This window comes from Arvicola amphibius, chromosome 1 (genome assembly GCF_903992535.2).
Source record: "Arvicola amphibius chromosome 1, mArvAmp1.2, whole genome shotgun sequence".
Taxonomy (NCBI): domain Eukaryota; kingdom Metazoa; phylum Chordata; class Mammalia; order Rodentia; family Cricetidae; genus Arvicola; species Arvicola amphibius.
This window is the reverse complement of record NC_052047.1, coordinates 168,847,564-168,867,986: the sequence shown is the minus strand read 5'-3', so window position 1 is coordinate 168,867,986 and position 20,423 is coordinate 168,847,564. Positions and strand designations below refer to the sequence as shown.

The following is a 20,423-nucleotide window of genomic DNA, read 5'->3' as shown; positions in this document are numbered from 1 at the left end:
TCACTATTCTTTCATTGCCTGGAATTTTATAATTGGTCATTACAAAAATAAGGCTCTCATTTGTGACATTTTGCCTCTTCCTCCTGAGAATATAATGACAATTTTAGTATTTATAGGCCAAAAAGCTGTAGAAAAAGGCATCTGAGTAGAAACTGGCATAAAATACACATGCATAAATACATACATACATTATTCTCACTGTGAGTCACAGATTCACATCTATAGTTGAAGTATAAAAGAAGTTTATTAGTTGATACAACTTTAGTAAAGCCACAGTTTTATATGGACTTATTTTTATTTTTAATATAACAGAGTTTATTGTTATTATTCTTTCAATGTGGCTCATATTTGTATAATACATGCATTTAATATTCATGCTTTTTAATTTTACTCATTTCTTAATTCATCTATGATTTCCTTCTGTAATGGGGAAAAATAGCCTTAATTTAAATGAAATTTACCTAGAAACTGGAATCATTAAGTTTACCCTCCAACAGAACATGCTGGAATCCCACTAGTCACCTTCATTTAGACTGACTGCTTCAGGGAGCTTTGCTTCGTATCTTTGTATGAAATCTGGCACAAAGTAAACTCACTGTCATTTAGAGGTGACAGAATATCCACCATCACCAATAAGATGTTCGCTTTGAGTTGATTTTCCTTATTGCGGGGACGAGTCTTCAGCCTTTCTACAGTTGTTTCTGTTCAGTTGTGATCACTCATGAGTACAAGGGGAAGCAAACATTCCTATAATAATGAAAGGTCTTTTCTAATGCAGGCCTGCCTGGCTCTAGTGAAGATCAGGGTCAAACCTTACTGAGAATGACCTCTTTCCCACCACTGAAATGAGTTGGGCCAACTTCTTTCAACGATGAAATTGTTTTATTGCGCATCTTATACTCTAACGCCAGTGCTTTCATATAGTCTCCTGGCATAACGGCTTTTAAGAGTACTAACTCTAATCCTTGTCACTAATTCTGGCTTCATATCTGCCCTTTCTCTTGAACAGCTCAATGGTAATTCGGGACTTAACCTTACGCAGTGCTGCTAGCTTTGGCTCCTTTCACCTGATCCGGCTACTCTATGATGAGTACATGTTCTACTTGGTAGAGCATCGTGTGGCTCAAGCGACAGGAGAGACACCAATAGCAGTGATGGGCGAGGTAAGAGAGGCTTCAAGGACTATATATTACCGTTTGATTATTAATTACACTTCAAATTATGAACGTAATTGATTGACTAAAGCAGCATCAGTCCCACAATGGACTGATTGTGTGTTTTTAATCACAGAAGTCTAAAATTGAAGATCTGTCATGTCAGCGGAATGCTTTGCTGCATTTTATAAGTACACATATTAAAATAGGTAAATAAATAAAACTTTGAAGAACATAAGACTTTAAAAAGTTTTAAAAGAAAAACTTTTGAGTAGGAGACAAGAAAGACCAATACCAATGATAAAGCTAAGGACCAAGAAAAATAAAACAAAGAGTTAAATGTTTATTTTGTGGGCTCTCCCCTAGTCTTCAAGAAGGAAATGAATGGTTTTGCTTCAGAAGGGCTCTGATGATGGCAATGCTGACTGATACTTTTTACTGTGCTACAAGCATGGCTTTACACCCTTTGTGTATATAATAAAACACTTCACAATTTATTACAATCTGTTGAGATGAAGTTCCCTTTTTTTCTACTTTATTAGTGTACATCAGAGGCTAATGCAGAGAGCGTGGGTACAGGGATATTCAATGGTATCTAGTAAACCCTGGAGACATTTTGCTAAAAAACAGTTTGATTTTCAAGTCCACGCCTTTGTCACTAACAATATGGGGTGAATTTTGTTTCTAGCCTGTCTAGGTAATAATAAAAATGACTTATCCATACCTAGTGTCAGAAAGTGGTATTTCTTACAATAATACAAATGAGAATTAGTTGATATAGTGAACAATAGGTACAAATGCTGAAATAATTCAGCTCAGGCTCACTTTATTATATTGAATTGGGGTACTTTATACATTAGTAAATTATGCCAGGCCAGACATAAAATCACAAGATACCCAAAGCAGTACAGATATTTATTTTTGATCTATGTTTATATAGTTAAGTTTTGAGGATTTTTTATTTGTTTGTTTGTTTTTTCAAGATAAGAAAATAAGGGGAAATCACCTAGCGGTAATGTTTTTTGTGCATGACTGAGGACCTGAGCTTAGATCCCCAGCACGCATGTGAAACCAGGCACGGTTGTGTGCGTCTGTCATCACAGTGCTGAGACACAGGAAAACAGAGTCTTCAGAGGCTCACTAGCAAGCCAGTCTAGCTGACCTGTGAGCTCTAGGTCAGTAAGAAACCTTGCTTGGAAAAATTAAGGTAGATAGTGTTAGTGGAAAGCATCAGCTGTTGAGCTGGCCTACATAAACTCACGTGAACACACAGACACACACAGAGGAGGTGGTAGGAGTTGTTGAAGATAAATGCTGCTAAATTGCTGTCTAATAAGCATAAAAAAAGAAATCAAGTCATTAAAATACTTTAAGCACCTTTGTAAATTCCACTGTAAACCACAAGTATTCTAATATAAGTAAAATGTACATTAAACAGTCCTTCTTAAATGTTTTGTATGTGAGTGAGTGCTTTGCTTGTAAGGATGTCTCTGTACCGCATGTGTGCCTGGTGCCCAAGAAAGCCAAAAGAGAGGGTCAGATCCCCTGAGACTGGAGTTATAGACAGCTGTCGGCTGTCGTGTGGGGCTGGAATGGAATCCAGGTCCTCTGGAAGAGCAGCCTGTGCCCTTAATGGCCTAGCCATCTCTTCAGCCCTGATGTCAGTTATTTCTGACATCATTTGTAATATTAATCTTTTCCATTTTTTAGAGAATCCTTTGCAGTTTTCTGATACGTACATTGTTGTGTGATTGTGTTTAAATGCGTTTAAAAGATATGAGTGAGATGGAGCAAGAACTGCTGTTGTTTTTAAATAATAGGCAGAACAATCTGGATTTTTCTTCAATTTGGCCTTTAGCTGTCTAGATAATCCTCTTACAAGATGCCCAGTTGGAATGAAACATTTCTTGCCTTAGGGCTCTAGACTCTGAAATGGATCTGCCCGCTAGTGTATTGAATACTTTGCCAGACATCTCTTGTGTTCTAGATCTTTACCAGAGTGAACAGGATAATGCAAACAGATTCTTATTGTCACCATGTGGTGTATTCTGCATGGTCTTTGCTTCCCTTGCATGTCTAAAGAACAAAGGCATGAGCCCATCACACTGCGAAGTTTTAACTACCTCCTCACATGAGCCTGCAGCCAATAGTGTAGCTCTACAAAATTCCAGTGAGGTACACTCTCAACACTGCCACATAATCATTGTAATAGAAATACTTAACTACATGAACAGGTTGTAAATGAATAAGATAAATTGTAGCATAATGCAAAGATACAGTAATAAAATATAGGTATAACAATAAGACATAAATTAGCTGCTGTAAAACCAGAGCTCTAAATGCACATCCTAGTCTGTTTGCATACTGTACCCTTACCCAGTCTGTAAGAAAATCCTTCTTTCTTGATTATTACACCATTCAGTCCACAAAGAAAACCAAGGCTAATTTTCTCTATTCAACCTCCATAGCACTATACTTTAGAAGCCTTTTAGCTAACACGTACTTTTGGCCTTAATCCTACTATCTTATCTAAAATTATTTTCCTGTGGAAAGAAGATGGGTAGTCAAGAAGCCTCCCACACACACACTGCCACCTCATGGACTTCTCAGATGGTACCCTAAACTTACCCTCTCTCTGCCCTTAATTACTCTGTACAAACTGCTGCTAGACATGGCAGAGCTTGTGAAGTAGAGGCAGGAAGAACAGAGGATCAAGTCAAGCCTGATCTCTATAACAAGTTCAAGGCTAGCCTCTGCTGCATAAGACACTGTCTTGAGCATCATCTTTGCATGTCTGTCTTGACCCATCTCCAGCCACTCACCAAGCCTTCCCAATCTCAAATTGCTCATAGTGTAGTCAATATTGTCTTATGCAGACACAAAGCTAATTGTGATATCCCCTATCTAAAGCTCCTCAGCAGATCACTCTTCTCTTAGTTAAGAAAGAAAATTCTCCCCTTGTACAAGAGGCATCTAAACTCTGGGCCTGGCTCCCCATTGGCTTCAGCCTCTCACTTCCCTTGCCCCTCTTTTAACCATGCTAGCCTTTTGTACCTTTCCATCATTAGACCACTACGTAAGTGGTTCTTTCTTCCTGGAGCCCTCACACCACCTTTCAGTGCCCATTCTAATTCCCACTGCATGGTTTAAATAGCAGTTTTTCAGTGAGCCCAATCCTCACAGACTATTTTCTTTAGTTTGGACTTTCACTTTTTGTTCTAAAGCTTACACAGTAGTGATTGCACGGTTCTCCATAGGATCTGTATAACTGAAAATTTGATGCCTAAAGATAACACAGAACTTTCAAGTCAAAGGAACTGAATTTGGGATGCGCCACGTTTCCCTGTGTTGAAAACTAAACTACTTCTTTCTGGAATTAGTTGACTCATTTACTTAACAACTCTATTATGATTTGACTATGACAGTAAACAAAAGGGATGTCTTCAGGGAGATTATATTGCAATAGCAGATACATACTTATTAAGTGTCTGTAACTGTATAGCTATACATTCTTGGTGCTATCAATAAAGAATTTAGGGAATTAGGGGGTACTTGAAGCAAGGGGCAGTTACTCTTGCCTGGGAAGGCCATGAAAGCTTTTCCCAAGGAAATAATATTGAGATGAGAAGTAAAATATTCTAAGAAGTTAGAGAATTTGGAAACCTGGTGTCAATCCCCAGAGACCCAGTGAAAAGTGACGTGGAACAACTGAAATGGGGTCTGTGATGCTCTGAAAGGAAATGGCCCCCACACTATTAGGAAGTGTGGCCTAGGGGGAGGAAGTGTGTTGTTGGGTAGGCTTTGAGAGTTCCTATGCTCAAACTATGCTCAGTGTAGCACACAGTTCACTTCCTGTCACCTGTAGATCAAGATGTAGAACTCTCAGCTCCTTCTCCATCACCATGTCCGCCTGCACGCTGCCATGCCCCACCGTGAGGATAATGGGCTGAACCTCTGAAGCTCTAAGCTAGCCTCAATTAAATGTTCTTCTTTATAAGAATTGCCATGGTCATGGTGACTCTTTACAACAATAGAAGACCTAACTGAGACAGGGATCATGGCCAGTGAGAAATTTTCTTGGGAAATCTGAGGTTCAGGTAGCAGAAATATCAGGTAAACACTGTCACATTCCAAAGTGGAGAGAACTGGGGCCATGCAGGAGCCAAAGATTCCAAGTGACTCCATCCCCCACAAACGCTGTGTTTGTTGTGCCGGTGATGAAGTCAGACCCAGAGCTGTTGAGTAATCTCCCAAAGCCACATGGCTAGGAAAGTGCAGGGTGTGCTACTGACTCCACAGCTAATGCTGTGCTCATTACCTGCTCTGGGCTGGGTGGGGTGGAAGGCAGGCGCTTCAGAGTCACTAGGGCAACTCTGGAGCACATTTGCTTTGTCTCTATTACTGATTTCCTTGGGGCGGTGGGGAGGAGGATTCAGACCGCTAACTTGGTCTGAAAAAAAAGGAAAGCCTTTTAAAACAACAAGAGAAAAACAAATCAGTGTACCTTTTTACTCATAGTAGCTCTGTAAATAAATCTTAAAATTATTGTTGCATTATTTGAGCAGGTTAGAGATCAACATGTTTTTCAACAAACACAGTAAATAGACAAAACCTATTTTTGAACACATTAACGTTCACCCTTAGTGCGGTACTTTTGGTTGCTTCAGTAAGGACCACCACGAATTAGTCCGCCAGACAGAAGCTGCCACCTAGCCCCTCTAAGTCTCTTCCAGAACGGCAGTCTGCAACTAGAATAATAGCCCTACTATATCATTTGTAACATTAGCAATCATAGACTTCCTTTTTCCCCCTTTTGTTTTGTTGTTTATTTGATTGATTTTCATTTTTGTTCTTTCCTACATGATAGAAAACAATTTACAGTCAGAATTCATGAAATTTTCACGTTTATGTAAGTACTTTAAGTGCCCATTGGTTTTCTGACAGTAATGAGATTTTAGGAGTGGACATGAGACAAATGTGTTACACCTGTCGCGCACCTGTGAAACCTGGCAAATGAAAATTTCAAAACCATAAAGTATTCCATGCAACTCTGACAAGGCAAATTGAGCAGAAAATAGCCTTTTTGAAAAAAGAATTTTTTGGTTGTTTAGAATCTGTCTAGTAGTCTGTGGTGTGTGTTTGTATGTGTGTTACATCTTAAATATATATTTTATTAACATATTCACTGAATATAAACAATTTGGGTTGGCTCATAAAATGATTCTTCATGACAAGCATTTTATATTATGTATTTGAAATTAATATATTTGACATCTTTTTAATCATAACCATACCCAGATATTATTAGCTCTAAACCACCTCTGTAGCCAACATTTCAAAAGAAATATTAGAAAATATGACCTAGGCATGGTGTCACATACCTGTAATGTGGCATTTCAAGCCTGAGGCAATGAATTGTGAGTTTGAGGTCAACCTAGGTTATGGTAATGAAATCCTAACTCAAAAATCTAAAAATAGAAACAAAGTGATTCTTTAATTGTCCAGTTTGAACATAAATATGGAAAACAACTTATCTAATAATAACACCATCTGGAGAAGATTTTCCTGGACTCATCAAAGTTAATCTATTCAGAATGAAAAACTAAAAAGCAAAGGATTGGTAGGAATTCAGCTGGCAGACGTTGTAATCACAAAGTGAAAGGGTCCCCTTTGGAGGAAGTACAGCTATGTACATAAGCATGGAAGCTCAAGTCAACCAAAGACAACCATGTCAGTGCACAGGATGCTAGGGCAGTTACTGGTACTCTGAATATACGCCGGTGGACCGGTAGACTTACTTTAAAACCTATTTTAAAAGGAATTGTATCACAAGTTGAAGTTTTTGCAGGGAGAAACACCTGTGTATAGCAGTAACTGAGAAATTATGGAATCTTGTCAAAAGCTATGTTGTTATTTTAATTGAAGTCAGATCCTGTCACTTTGCTAGATGTTTCAGATTCTCATTTATTAGTGCTCCAAACCTTGCAAAAGATGTATTAGTGTCACTTTTCACCACGAAGACCAACAGGAGTGGAAAGTCACAAGGTAGAAACGGCAAGGGCTGAAGTTAAATCACAGAGTGTGTAGATGGAGCGGCGGGGCTGCATCCCGCCACCCGGCTAGCTTTACACCCGAAATAATTACACGGAAACTGTATTCTTTTCAACACTGCCTGGCCCATTAGTTCCAGCCTCTTATTAGCTAATTCTCACATCTCTTGCTTTAACCCATATCTAATAATCTATGTAACACCACGAGTGGTGTCTTACCAGGAAAGATTCAGCATGTCTGACCTGGTGGCTGGCTTCATGGTGACTGGCTCAGAGAGGAGAGGCATGGTGATTGCCCGAGGCATCTGCCTCACTTCCCTCTTCCCAGCATTCTGTTCTGTCTACTCCACCCACATATGTTCTAACCTATTAGGCCAAGCAGTTTCTTTATTAATTAACCAATGAAATCATCAGATAGATAGAAGACACACCTACATCAAGAGTGCTTCAGCCACACTCCAATAACCAGGGCTCTAACACCTGCTTAAATTTGCTATCATATAAACTGCTTTCATGGTTTTCCAAGTAGGAATTATGATATTAACCTTGTATCCATAGCATACAGCACCCAAACATAAACGTGTGCACGTCCTCTTTCTCATAACATGTAAGCCATATGCCTAGTATATAAGATTTTTATCATTTTGTTCCGGGGCTTCTTTCTTGGGTTTTCATGGATGTCTCTTGGTCATCCTGATTCCCTGCCCTTTCTTTCCTCTTAGATATTTAGAATATGTGAGCTAAATGCAGAATTAATTGAAGCAATCTTGCAATTAGAAGGTCAAATGTATTAGAAAACAACAAATTATACCTCTCACCTCCTTTGCACCCCACACACAAATACACCAGATCTAAATGAAATTTTTTATTTTGAGATTTTGTAGTTTGGTTTCAGCCCTAAGTCTGCTTTCCTATACTAGTGTAAGTTCAGACAACCTGAAAATACATCATGAATGTGACACCCTGGAGAAGCCATGGAAGAAGCTGTTTTTAGGGACGGCCATCTGCCAGATTCCTAGGATTGACTCTTTGAAAGCTCTTCCATTGTCTCCTGCCTTTCTCCAGGCTTGCATTCTGTTCCTCTTCTCTTGGCATATAGTACTATTGTCTGTTTAGTCCAGCCAGGGGAAGGGCTTAATTTTGTTTACAGCACGAGTCCAGGTGTAGTCACCACCTCCCCTCAGAATCTCCCCCATCAGCCTGCTTCCTATGTTCAGTCTCCTCTGCTGGCTACTAGCTACAACCTCTCCATTCCCTCCTCTATGCGCACAGAGAGAATCCCACAGAAAGTATTGAAAAATAATCACTGAGGGAAATGCAAAAGAATAAAGAAAGGACTTCCTGTTGGCTCTCATGACTCATAGATGAGATTCCTCACTCAAGAAAGTAAAGTGCCCAGACCAATTGTACCTTCTAGAATATTTTAGAGCCCCTCTCCATGGTGTTAGGTTTTTGTTTACATGCTTAAACCTGGAAATCTGGAAATGGGAAAAGGAATAAAAATAGAAATTCAAGATTACTTAAAACACCTCAACATCTGAATTAGTTATTGTAGACCCCAAAGACATCTGCAGCGTACCTCTCCCTAGGTTGTTTAGAGAACTTTTGACCTGTGACTGCTTGAAGAAAGAAAGATTAAGCATGACAGTGCCACCTACTGGCTTCTTTGATCCTGGGGCTAACGCAAGTGACCCTTTGTTGTTCTGTGGGTCTGTGTTGTAGAGAAGGTGGTGGTAACTAGTCCACTGATAAAGGTAAACGGCCCCTGTTGAGTGTGGGAAAGGTCTTCATGTCTTTATTTCTTCCGTTTTTTAATAGGAACTTGCTTTGTGGCCTCCAGCTATGGCACTCCTCCTGCCATGACTGCAGATATAGACCAGATGTAGAGTGGGAAAGTTCTTTCCTTAGGGAAACTACTCTTTTCTCCTTTTCTTCATGCCATTGTTTTAATAAAATACAGTGCTAAAAATGTCAGGAAAGATGTTCTCAACAAGAATATGAGCCAAAAATGAAGCTTGTGAAAGCTCTACAAATCTAACTCACATTTGTCTTGAAGAGACCATGTTTCCATTCCTGCTCAATCTCATTGTCTCTCTGCATCATTAATGCTGGTGTTGTGGTTTGAATGAAAATGGCCCCCACAGGCCCATAGGGAGAGGCATTATTTGAAAGGATTAAGATGTGTGGCCTTTTTGGAGAGAGTGTGTCATTTAAGTGGGCTTTGAGGTTTCCAATGCTCAAAGATCAATGGCTCTGGCTGTGGAGCCAGATGTGGAACTCTCAGTGCCTCTCCAGCACCTTGTCTGCCTGCCCTCACCATGCTTTCTACCGTGATGATGATGGACTAAGGTTCTGATCTGTAACCATCCCCAGTTAAAATTCTCCCTTATAAGAGTTGTAGGCATAGTGTCTCTTTACAGCAACAAATCCCTGACTAAGACAGCTATTAACCATCTCCAGTCCTTCTCCTATAAAAAGGTAAGGTTGTTCTTTGCTATTAGACATTGTACCTGGTTTCAGTGGGAGCCAGTCAGGTCAGGAGCAGGGTTCTTTCTCTTTTATAGATAGTTTTTCTTTATTTTATTTTTATAAAGTGTCTTTACAAGATCAGGGGTTTTACATGCCTAAATATTTGAGAGTTTGTGAGCCAACTATAAATAAAGTCAGCTCCATCCATCTACTTTTAACAGATATATCTTGATCACTCAGGACATGTGGCTTACATTTAACTTTCTGCCTCTTCCAGCATCCATGCCAGGAAACAGAGACCCATATGCAGCTGACCTCTACCCTCACACACTTCTCTTCTAGTGCACTCATTTGTGAGCACCTCAGCCCAGTGGTCAGGATTTTCTTGCACCTTGCAAATGAATTGGCTGCCGCATGCGCGCACACACAAACTTACACTTGCCTTGAAGAGATTTCACAGGCCTGGGAAGGAACTCAGGGCCACTGGGCAGGGAATTCTCAGATTCTAGAAAACAGCAATTTGGCAGAAAGGTAGACTTTAGGAGGGAAAAGAAACCTCTACCCAAATTTGGTGGTGGGAGGAACAACCTAGGGAAAGGCAAACCAGGACACTGGAGTGAGCTCAGGGCAGACTGCTCCCTGCTCTGGTTTTGGCTTGATGATGATGGTGAACATTCCTACGTTCGAAACTACTTCTCTTCCAAAGCAGCTACGCCTGTATCGCTGTATACTTCACTACCTGGCTGCTCGCTGGTGACTCTGTTTTAGTGATTTTTGAAACAGTGTGAAGATAAGTATGCTGCTGTATCCCCAGGGAACAAAAAGCCTGAATAGAAAAAGTTGCATCTTAAATATGCAAGTGCGTGGGGCCATATATGCACATTGCCAGGGCAACAGGCCAGCCCCAGAGAGCAGGGCCATTAGCAATGTCAGAGTGAAAGCTGTCTTTATACAGAGAAAATGGACAGAAATCTTGATCCTGTTTTCTAGTTTCAGTGAAAACTATTAGAAAATATACAGAAGCCGGGCGGTGGTGGCGCACGCCTTTAATCCCAGCACTCGGGAGGCAGAGGCAGGCGGATCTCTGTGAGTTCGAGGCCAGCCTGGTCTACAAGAGCTAGGTCCAGGACAGGCTCTAAAAAAGCTGCAGAGAAACCCTGTCTCGAAAAACAAACAAAAAAAAAAAAACAAAAATAAAAAAGAAAATATACAGAAAAGTGCACATAGGAGAAAGCCACCAAGGAGCTCAGTACTTTCCCAGTAAACATCAGTATTCCCAGCAGAATAAAGTTGGAAGTTACTGTAAATTAGCAGCTCCTCCCACTGGTTGTGAAACCTTGTACCAGTGCTAATTGCAGAATGGCTTCATGACCTTTGTTCTCATTTGGGAGATATTTAAGGAAAGTAATGCTCAGAACATCTTAAAATTCAAATTTTAAACCATTTCTCTCCCCCATCAAATGCATCAGAAATAGTTGCCACTACCTAACCCTATCCTTGGTTAACAAAGCACAAACCAACAACCATTGTTGAGTGTTATGTGGCTTGTAAAATCCAGAATGTTCCAAAATTCAACCAGCATCAGAGTGTTGAAAAGATTATGACTGACTCTGGAAGTTCTAAACCTGCATGTAGACAATCTCCCTACCTCAATGTGGGAAACTTTAAAGGGTCTTATTCTTTTGCTCGCCTCTCAGAGTGGAAGTAAATAAATTAGCCAAAACTCATCTGAGCTGTTTGCCATATTGGGTTGCATGATCTCCACCTTCCCTGCAAACACTCAGCATATGTGCGTCCTGTCCCTCTGCAGGACAGCCCTTCTCATGGCATTTGTTTACATAAAAATCTTAATAATTAAAAACAATCACTTCCAGCCCCTACCCTACATGGAATGGATAGTATCAGCAGCCTCAAGCCAAAGCCTAACAGACTGGGATTGCTACAGCCCTCTTCAGCCGAGAGGTCTTCCTTTCGAGATCATCTTCCAACGGTTCTGGAAGTTTAGGGTTCTATTCACAGCGATAGGAAACTGGGTGTGAAGACAGTCTGGCTCTGGCTCTGTTCTAGACCTTCGGGTAAATGTGCATATTCAATCTTGATGCTAACCCTGTCTGACTCGTAGATAAGGAAATCAGAAGTGCCAACAGTATAATTGGCCCAGAATCACATCGATTGCAGTGTCAGAATTGTGATTTATATCCAGTCAAGCTGGTCCGTTTCCTGTGTGTTCTTGCTCTGCTGTGCTCATCGCTTTAAATTAATAGTTACAAAGTTCTGCTTGTTCCTGCTTGAGTCTTAGTTTTGTCATCTGTAAAGTAAGCCTGAAGACAGTTTATTTATGGAACCACTCCAAGGGTTAAATCGGTAAGGTGAAGGTGGAGTCATACAGTAAGGAGTAGGATACTACAGCCTTTGCTTCCAGTTCCGTGAGGACCACCCCACATCACCTGCTGCAGCAACAAAGACCTTGGAAAGCTTGTTTGTGTTAGCACTGCCCTGTGATGCCGCGAGGTCTGCACTGTCAGAGTCCTGCAGCCAGGTGCCCTGTTGCTGGCATTGTGAGGTAAATAGGGGAGATAGAGACACAGACAGTACTTGCTCTTAGTTCCATTCCCATCCCTTTTGCAGAAGTTTATAAACACTGAAATTCTATGCATTACCCAAAAGTGTATTTGATTGTCTTTTATTAAGATTTAATTGATTGTGTACTTATAATTTCAAGCAATGATTTGTATAATTAGACCATCACTTTTTGGCCCAACAAAGGTGAACTCAGGCGCTAAAATAAACAGAAAAAAATAACAAAGCATAATGCAGTCTTTAATAATGCTGTATTGTAACAGGAAAAAAATAACCTACAGTCTTTGAATACTGAATCAAATAATCCAAAGAATCACAAAGAATCCGGCAGCATTCTTTGGTATGTAGCCAAAGTGATAATCAGAGGCAAATTAATTCAGTGATTTGAAAAACATGACCAGCAAAATAGAATGGAGAAATAAGTCAATTAGAAAGAAAATGCCAGTGTTAGGGAAGAGCATCAATATAATTAGGTTTAGACAATCATAGCCAGGCTTGAATCCAATGTTAACTAATAGGAATGATTGAAAAATTTCATACGTGATTGTAAAATGGCAGGAGTAAGGGAAGGAGTCCATATAGACTTTATCTACAGACCAGGGAGTGCATGGGAGAACATGCCTATAATCTCAGCACTTGGGATGTAGAAGCAGGCAGCAGAAAGTTCAAGGCCAACGTCGGATAAATAGCTCAAGACTGGCCTGCACCCTAGGCCAGCATGCCCTCATCCTGGGTCTGTGTAGATTTCCCTGCAGTAACTGACACTCGTAGAGGAAGAAGCTTCGGTAACTGAAGCTTTCCTCACTCCAGGGCCTGTCAGCTGCTGAAGCTCAAGGTCAGTAGGAGTGCTGGGTCTGCTCACACGCCAGCAACTGGGCATCTGACTGCATCCTCTGTACAGTATAGACCTCGTGGAACCATGGGGTGGTGCTAACAAACCAGGCTGTCCTATCCCTTAATGTGGAGCTTCAGTGTTAGAGTTGCTCTCTAGACCCTCCCTGGATGAGGAACTTAAAGGTATTCTCGTCTTCAGCCCCATACATTCACAGTCTCAATTTTAGTTTCTCCTTCATTCTCCGGACTGACTACCTTGTGTTGCACGGACAGTTCTCACCTCTGATCTTAATAAACTTCTTGGGTACATGAAGCCTCTGTGTCCTGCAAAGAGCCACTGACCCCTCAACTGCTTAGTGGCTCTCGGAGGCCTACTGAAGAGGTACCCCTGCCGTGCTGCCCCTCACACTGCATAACCATTGTTCATATCCCTGTGGGCTGCCAGGCTGCCACGGACTGCAGTGCTTAGATATACTCTTGGGCTTCTGTGCCTCTCTGGGGGATTCAGTATTGGGACCTCTGGTTAGAATCTACTACCGAATTGGTTTCGCAGACAAGTGTTTCTCTTCATAAACAACAAAACTAGTTGAGGCAGACTCTGCCTTCATCCATGCCATGCCTTTTCTATAATCCATGCTTGTTTTGACTTTACAGAATTTCCTGTTTGTCTGGTTGACATAATTTTAATTCCTTTGCGCACTGAATGCCATGCATTTTCTACAAGAGCACTTTTTAAATCCCTTAATTTATATATTTATATTTCTTACAAAAAATATGAGATCTCTATATCCCTCTCGCTGCCCCCACCTCCAAAATCTCTTTCTTTCTCATAACTTTAAAATGAAAATACCTGGCCTCAAATGTAACATCACATGTTTACTAAGTGGTGGTAGTCAAATCAACTCACTTTTTTGGTGTGTGTGTAGTTATAGGATGGAATCCAGTTCCTCTGCCTTGCCACATACTGAGTTTTGTTTGGGAGGCTAAAGTGAAGGAACGGGTGAATGTGTCTGTAAGCATTCATTTCCTCTTCACAGGGGATCAGACACCACGCTAAGGTTTGGAATGAATTGGTGACAGGATAAAGTCCTCATGCTGTGGCACCAATGTTATAGTTCAAACACATACTATGAGCAGACAAGGTCAGCACCGCAGGCTCCCCGCAGAAGGCCCTGGGAAGGAAGCATCTGGTACAGTTATTGGGAGCGGTGGGGAATGAGGTCCTTTAGGTAGAGCTTCTGGGAAAGGCTTCTTCACGGAAGCATCTTCAGAAAGTGACCCATGAGGCCACACTTATTTGGAAGAAAACATACTGGACTAATTAATGCACTCTGTGTGTATGTACTGTCGTATCAATGCATGGTAGCTCCTCTCTGCTCCAGTCCTTTCTACAGCAGAAAACTCTACAAAAGAAGTTTCACCAATTTCTGCAACTCGAGGTTTACAAAACCCAGGCTTTCTCGTGAGTCCCCTTGTTCATTTCTATTCACATCTTGTATTGCTTCCTTCTCTTCGGGCCTGATGAGGGTCCGTGTCATCTGCCTGCTCTCCCATACTTGTCCTCTTTGTACCCTCTCATGCCTTTCTACCACTTCCTTGATCGGCTGCTGAAACCTTAAACCCGTACAATTGATTTCCATTTCTCATTTTTGACCCCTAAGGTTTCTTGGGCTGCCTCTTTTTCCTGCTAGCCTACCCAGCCTTCATACCGGAAGCAACTTCTTATAGTTACTTCCATAAGAGGATTTTCTAACTTGATCTGACTGATAATGTTTGGGTCAGTGTTCAAAATGTGGTAGGTGCTCATTAAATATTTATTTAATAACTGAACAGATGAACTGATGCTAAATCTTACCCAGCCTAGCTATAGGGTTGAAATTAATTCCTTCTATATATCATATGTATATGTACATGTATATTGCTCTCACAAATGAAATACACCTAAAAATTCTCTCTTTAGTCTATTAAAATCTCTTCACTTCTTCATTGGATTCTTTGATTTCTCATCTATTGTCTCCTTTTGCTATGTGTGTACAACTTTGTCATTAATCCCAGAGATATCTGAGGACATTGGCAGTGTCTTTGCTGCTATTTGTACATCATCCAGCCTGGAGCATTTTGAAAAGCTGTGTGTGTGTGTGTGTGTGTGTGTGTGCGCGCGCGCGCGCGCGCGCGCGCATGTGCATGCTATTTTGCTAATGACAGTAACAGTAGATGGTTTCCGGTTGGACAGCTTGTTTTCATCATTATGAATAGTCAGACACATCCAAGTTAAGCAGAGTTTCTAAGAAAAACCTTTATATGTAGTAACAAGTGTCTTTAAGGTTTTTAAATTAACAAATACATTATAATTTGAACTACTATAATCCAAAACTTAAAAATATTTCAAATATGACAGTTTTGAGTACCACCGTAATACTGCAAGTATCATGTGATGGGGTACACTCAAAAATTATGTGCATTAAAAATAGTACAATTGCCATCAGGCTAGGTATATAAATTATACATAAAACCAAGGAATCTTATGTTTATAGTAAAGTTCCATCCATAATCATTATGTTTTCAAATATTCTAATATTTGTAAAAAGTCTGAAATCTGAAACACTTTTGCTCCCCAGCATTCCGACAAGGGATATACAACCTATCCTCGTCTTTTTATAAGCAGAGATGTGCTTAGAGTCATGACTGCCAGCTCGTTTCGAGAACTAGATCCTAAAAATTATTAAATGATAATATACTGATTCTTAATTTTGAATGTCCTCTATCTATAGTTCTAAATGTTTAACTAAGACCCAAAGTGGATAAATAATCCCTTTGAATATTTGTTACTTGTTTTATATTCTGTGATTCAAAAATCATATATAATTTATACTTTGAATTTTGTTTAAGTGTACATAGGACCTTGGCCCATGTACTCAGGGTCTTCTTCAAAACAGCAGTTCAGTAGCTATGATTTTTTGCCCAGTACAATACAACTGTCAAGTAGTGGGGCAGCATCTCCAGCAAATGGAGTAGGAGTTGCATGTTCAGGAGGCCCCTTCCCTTAGAAGCAGCCACCTGGAAAAGCTATGCATTTATTCCAGTAAAGCTGCTTAACAGTGGCTTAACGATGGAGTGGAATGCCTCTCCTTAATCTTATTTTGTAATGCTAAGAACCACAAGGAGTAAGGGGTATATTATTATAAATACCCTGAACTGTGACAAAGATGAATTTGATTTGAATATGGAACTCTTTATAAGCAAATAAAGTCCAAGACCGAATGTAGTGAACATAAATATGGAGTCATAATTGGAAGTGAGCTGACAGTACGAACTTTCTGGAATTATGCACAAACTTACTCTGAAAGTGACTGTCAAAGAGGGCTGTTCCAGAACCCTTACCTTAGAACAGATGTATGTGCTCCCAAGGTAGCTTCTGTGGACATAGTGTTTGTTTAAGTGGGAAAAGAAACAACATGTACATGTTTGCAAAATAAGATCAGTTTTATTACTTTATAGACATTCCTTGTAGATGAAAAATATACTCCTATCATGGAACTCTTTATAAGCAAACTTCCGAATGTAAGTAGAATTTCTGTCTCATCCTTTTTAAGTCTGTTGAGAAATCTGAATTTCTAATAACTGCTTTGAAAAAAAATGCCATGGAATCTTTTCTAAAAGCAGACGCTTTACGTTTCACGTCGCTTCTTTTGGATTAGCTTTGTACCTCTGCTAGTCAGTTTTTTATTTAGTGTATCTATCTTTGTTCCCCCTGAGAGACTCAAAATGTACTTTCTTGCTGTTAAATTATCATCAAGCTATTGAACCAAAGTAGAAAGGAACATCTATGCCCGTGGCTATTAATTGTTCCACAGTGTTGAGAACTCTTGTTCACATTGCTTGTAGCAAATGCCTTTCCTTTCTTAAAAAAAAAAAAAAAAAAAAAAAAAATGGAGCCATTGTATCTTGGTAAATAAGAGTATCAATTAATTGAGAAGGCTCAAATTTTACAATGTGATCTAGAGACTATTTCAGCTCTGGAGCTCCCATTGTGTCTGTCTCTCACTGATGAGAGTCCCCACAACTGCAAGGCTGTGATCCAGCCATGACGGTCCCAGCCAGACTCACTGGCCAAGCATAAGGAAAGACGCTGATGTATACTGTTTGACTGGGGCTTCCAAATGATTTCATCACACCCATCACCATCCAGGTCAGCCAGGCCTCTTTCTTCATTGCTAAACTGAAATAAAAGTAAAATGGAGCATGGAAGCCAAAGAAAATTGTTATCCTTTCTCAAAGAGGTGAAGACAGCTCAATTGCAACATATTTTAAGCTTCAAATTTGACACATTTGATTGGAAAATTGTGTGGCCTTTCTAGTTAGGGAGCAAAATGGTCAGCAGTTCACACTTTTAAAAAGTCACCGAGTGGTGTTTTGACCACAGACTGATAGAATGTTCTTTTATTCTGTCAAGTAATAACTATTGCACAAATGTCTGTTATTCCGCAGTTTGGTGATTTAAATGCTGTGTCTCCTGGAAATCTGGATAAAGGTAAGAACTGAGAACTTTGAAGGACTTTTTGACTGAGATCCTGTGAGGGGAAACAGCATGGCTGCAGCACTGGGATCCTCTGGACATAGTGTGCAGACCCGGAGGAAAGCAGCAGCTAGCTGTCTTGGGCATCCCTTGTGATGTTGCTGGGTGTTTCCTCGCGTCTTCTTCATGTGAAATACACTGAATGCAGAAGATTGAATTTAAATGCAATTCCAGACTTCTTTAAACTTCATCACAGAAGTTCAGTATAAATAAAAAATTATTGACCATGGCCATAATTCTGAGAGAATATTCTAAAATTGGACCAGAGGGTTTTATTCAAAGCCAGGCAAGAAAAAGACCCCTTAGCTTACCCATCTACTAGTCAGCTAACTTTTCAATGGCAAAGAACTCAGAGGTAGCAGTGTTGTGTATTGTAAAACCACAGTGACAAGTAGTTCAATTGAGAAGGGTAAATAGATTTCTATGATGGTGTTGTCAGTCTAGTGTATGCTGCCATGTATACATGGTGTACCCTCCTGAATAACCTAATGGTCAATAAGACAAAGCAGTAAAAAGAATAGAAGGGTCAAAGGTTAGTTGAATAAGACTAAAACACATAAATCCACTCCAACTTTAAAAGAACAATTCTTAAAATGACAATGTAGTTTTAAATCATAACATTTCTTTCAGGAAAGCAACACCATAGTAATACAGCTATCTTCTTGCTTGAAACTTGAAGAACTGTTATAGTTATTGGCTTTTCTAGGAAGAAGTACATTTATACCTTCTTACCAGAGAGCCTCTAGAGAAACTGAGGTCAGGGGAAGGGCTTGGGAGTCTGCAAAAACGTGTAGCACTGTCTCCCCAAATGTGCTGCCCCAGAATTCCCAGAGTGCCCCTTCTGTGCCTGTCTGCATCAGCACTCTCTGGACATCCCTCTCTGACATGCTCTTACCACTGCTCTGCTTAATTTCCATTTTAGTACCAGAGCAGGAAAATGAGAAGGTTAGTCTCCCCCAGCATGTTATTGCTGCAGAGGTACAACCTGTGGAATTGCAGTGGTAACCTCAGAAAATTAAGTGGGTGATCACTTACTTCCAGCCTTCTTCATAAAGTGAAGAGTCAAAGAATTTGATCAACCCCAAGAGTACGTCACTATAGCTTTTGTGCAACAAAACTCAAGTGAGTTTCCAGAATGGAGCACAACTGGCTGTCGAAGCGCACTGTGGACCTGGAGAACGGGCCTGCTTTGCTGTTCTTCCTAAGGAACACTGTCACCCAGAGATGACAGGGTCAAGTCAGATAGACCTAGAACTCTGGAGTTGACTCAGACGGTTTTCGCAGAGCTATTTCTATCTACAGCAAGATTGATAAAGGGACCCTTCATTCATCCCTTTCCTGACCTGTTCATGGTGGAGTTGCTACTGCCTCCTATATGGGTTTGAATGTTTTCCAGTTGAGTTTTTCAGTTCAGGAGAGTGGAGGCCAGAATTTGTTATCTGCCATCATCTTTTTGATGGGGTGCAGCTGGTTCTATTTACTCTTAACCCTGGGACTTCCCATGGCTACAAGTGGAACATGAAGTTTGGTGGGGTTTTTCCATAAAAATGAGTTATATCAGTGTAATAAAATTTGGAAACACAACTGAATAATATATATGTTTAATTTCCAGAAACAAATTACAAGTATTTACAGAATTCATGCTGCCAGCAAAGATGTCCTTTGTGCATGTTTAAAATCTCCCATTACCACTTCATTCGTTTGCCTTTTCTTAGCATATGAATTAAGAATTTATTCAGTTTGATGTTTGCTATGTGTAGAGCAATCGTTACACAGTAGTTAGATGATGAGTCATAATGTGGTCGTGGTGCTGTGGAGCAGCACAGGCCTCATCTACATTAAGTCAGCATGGACCAAACACAGTAAACATTTTTGCATGCCCTAAGATGCCAAAGTGACTATATTATGATGGCACAAATTATGCTATTATTCAATACATAAATTTTATATAAAATTCCAAATGTCTGAAAGAAATGTGGCTGTCTCACTGTAGCACTGATGGGAATAAAATCCCACGAGAGGAGGGCCTACAAGTTTCCTCCCCTCGGGAAAGCCGAGGTTTCTCAGTGAGCTGTTATACTCGGGTGACCCTGAACCATGCGTTGATGTCTTCTGGTGGTGTTTGTGCAGATGAAGGCAGTGAAGTAGAAAGTGAGATGGATGAAGACCTGGATGATTCCTCAGAGCCTCAGGCCAAAAGAGAGAAAACAGAGCTGAGCCAGGCATTCCCAGTGGGCTGCATGCAGCCAGTCCTGGAGAGTGGTGTGCAGCCCAGCCTCCTGAGCCCCGTGCACAGCGAACACATCGTCACAAGCACGCAGACGATCCGGCAGTGCAGCGCCACGGGCAACACCTACACGGCAGTCTAACAGCACGAAACAATGTCTCCAGCTTACTTTACCCCACTATCCTGGGCTTAAGCTGAAATTTTAACAAGCCTAAAGGTTGACTGTTGTCAAAAGTCTGTCTGTGCTGAACATTACCTTTTTGGAGTTGTGAAATGGAATGGGTGTATGTGTTTTTCCAGATTTTTTTTTTTAACACAAATTATTTGCCTTTTAATAATAGGAGTTTCTCCCCCACTCCCCCTTAGTTTCAGGTGTCAAGAAGGATTTTTACAACACGTGATGTCATTGTTTTTGTTTTCTCATACTTAAAAAGTAATTTACATTTTATAGCTTAAAATATTTTATTGTTGATTGTTAGTCTTGGTGTATGATTTTGTGTGTAAGTTTTTTAATTAGATGCACTTCTGTGAAA

General features: G+C 40.3%; 1 protein-coding gene across 1 annotated transcript in view; it reads left to right on the top strand.

Moving 5' to 3' along the window:
• Window positions 1–20,180, top strand: part of Rfx3 (regulatory factor X3) — a 249,935-nt gene extending 229,755 nt beyond the window's left edge. Inside the window, exons 16-18 of the mRNA XM_038310780.1 lie at window positions 1,010–1,163; window positions 17,576–17,618; window positions 19,794–20,180. Coding sequence (XP_038166708.1) covers window positions 1,010–1,163; window positions 17,576–17,618; window positions 19,794–20,032 — 436 coding nt within the window. The 3' untranslated portion in view covers window positions 20,033–20,180. The remainder of the gene's footprint in view (window positions 1–1,009; window positions 1,164–17,575; window positions 17,619–19,793) is intronic.
• The last annotated feature ends 243 nt before the right edge of the window (window positions 20,181–20,423 follow it).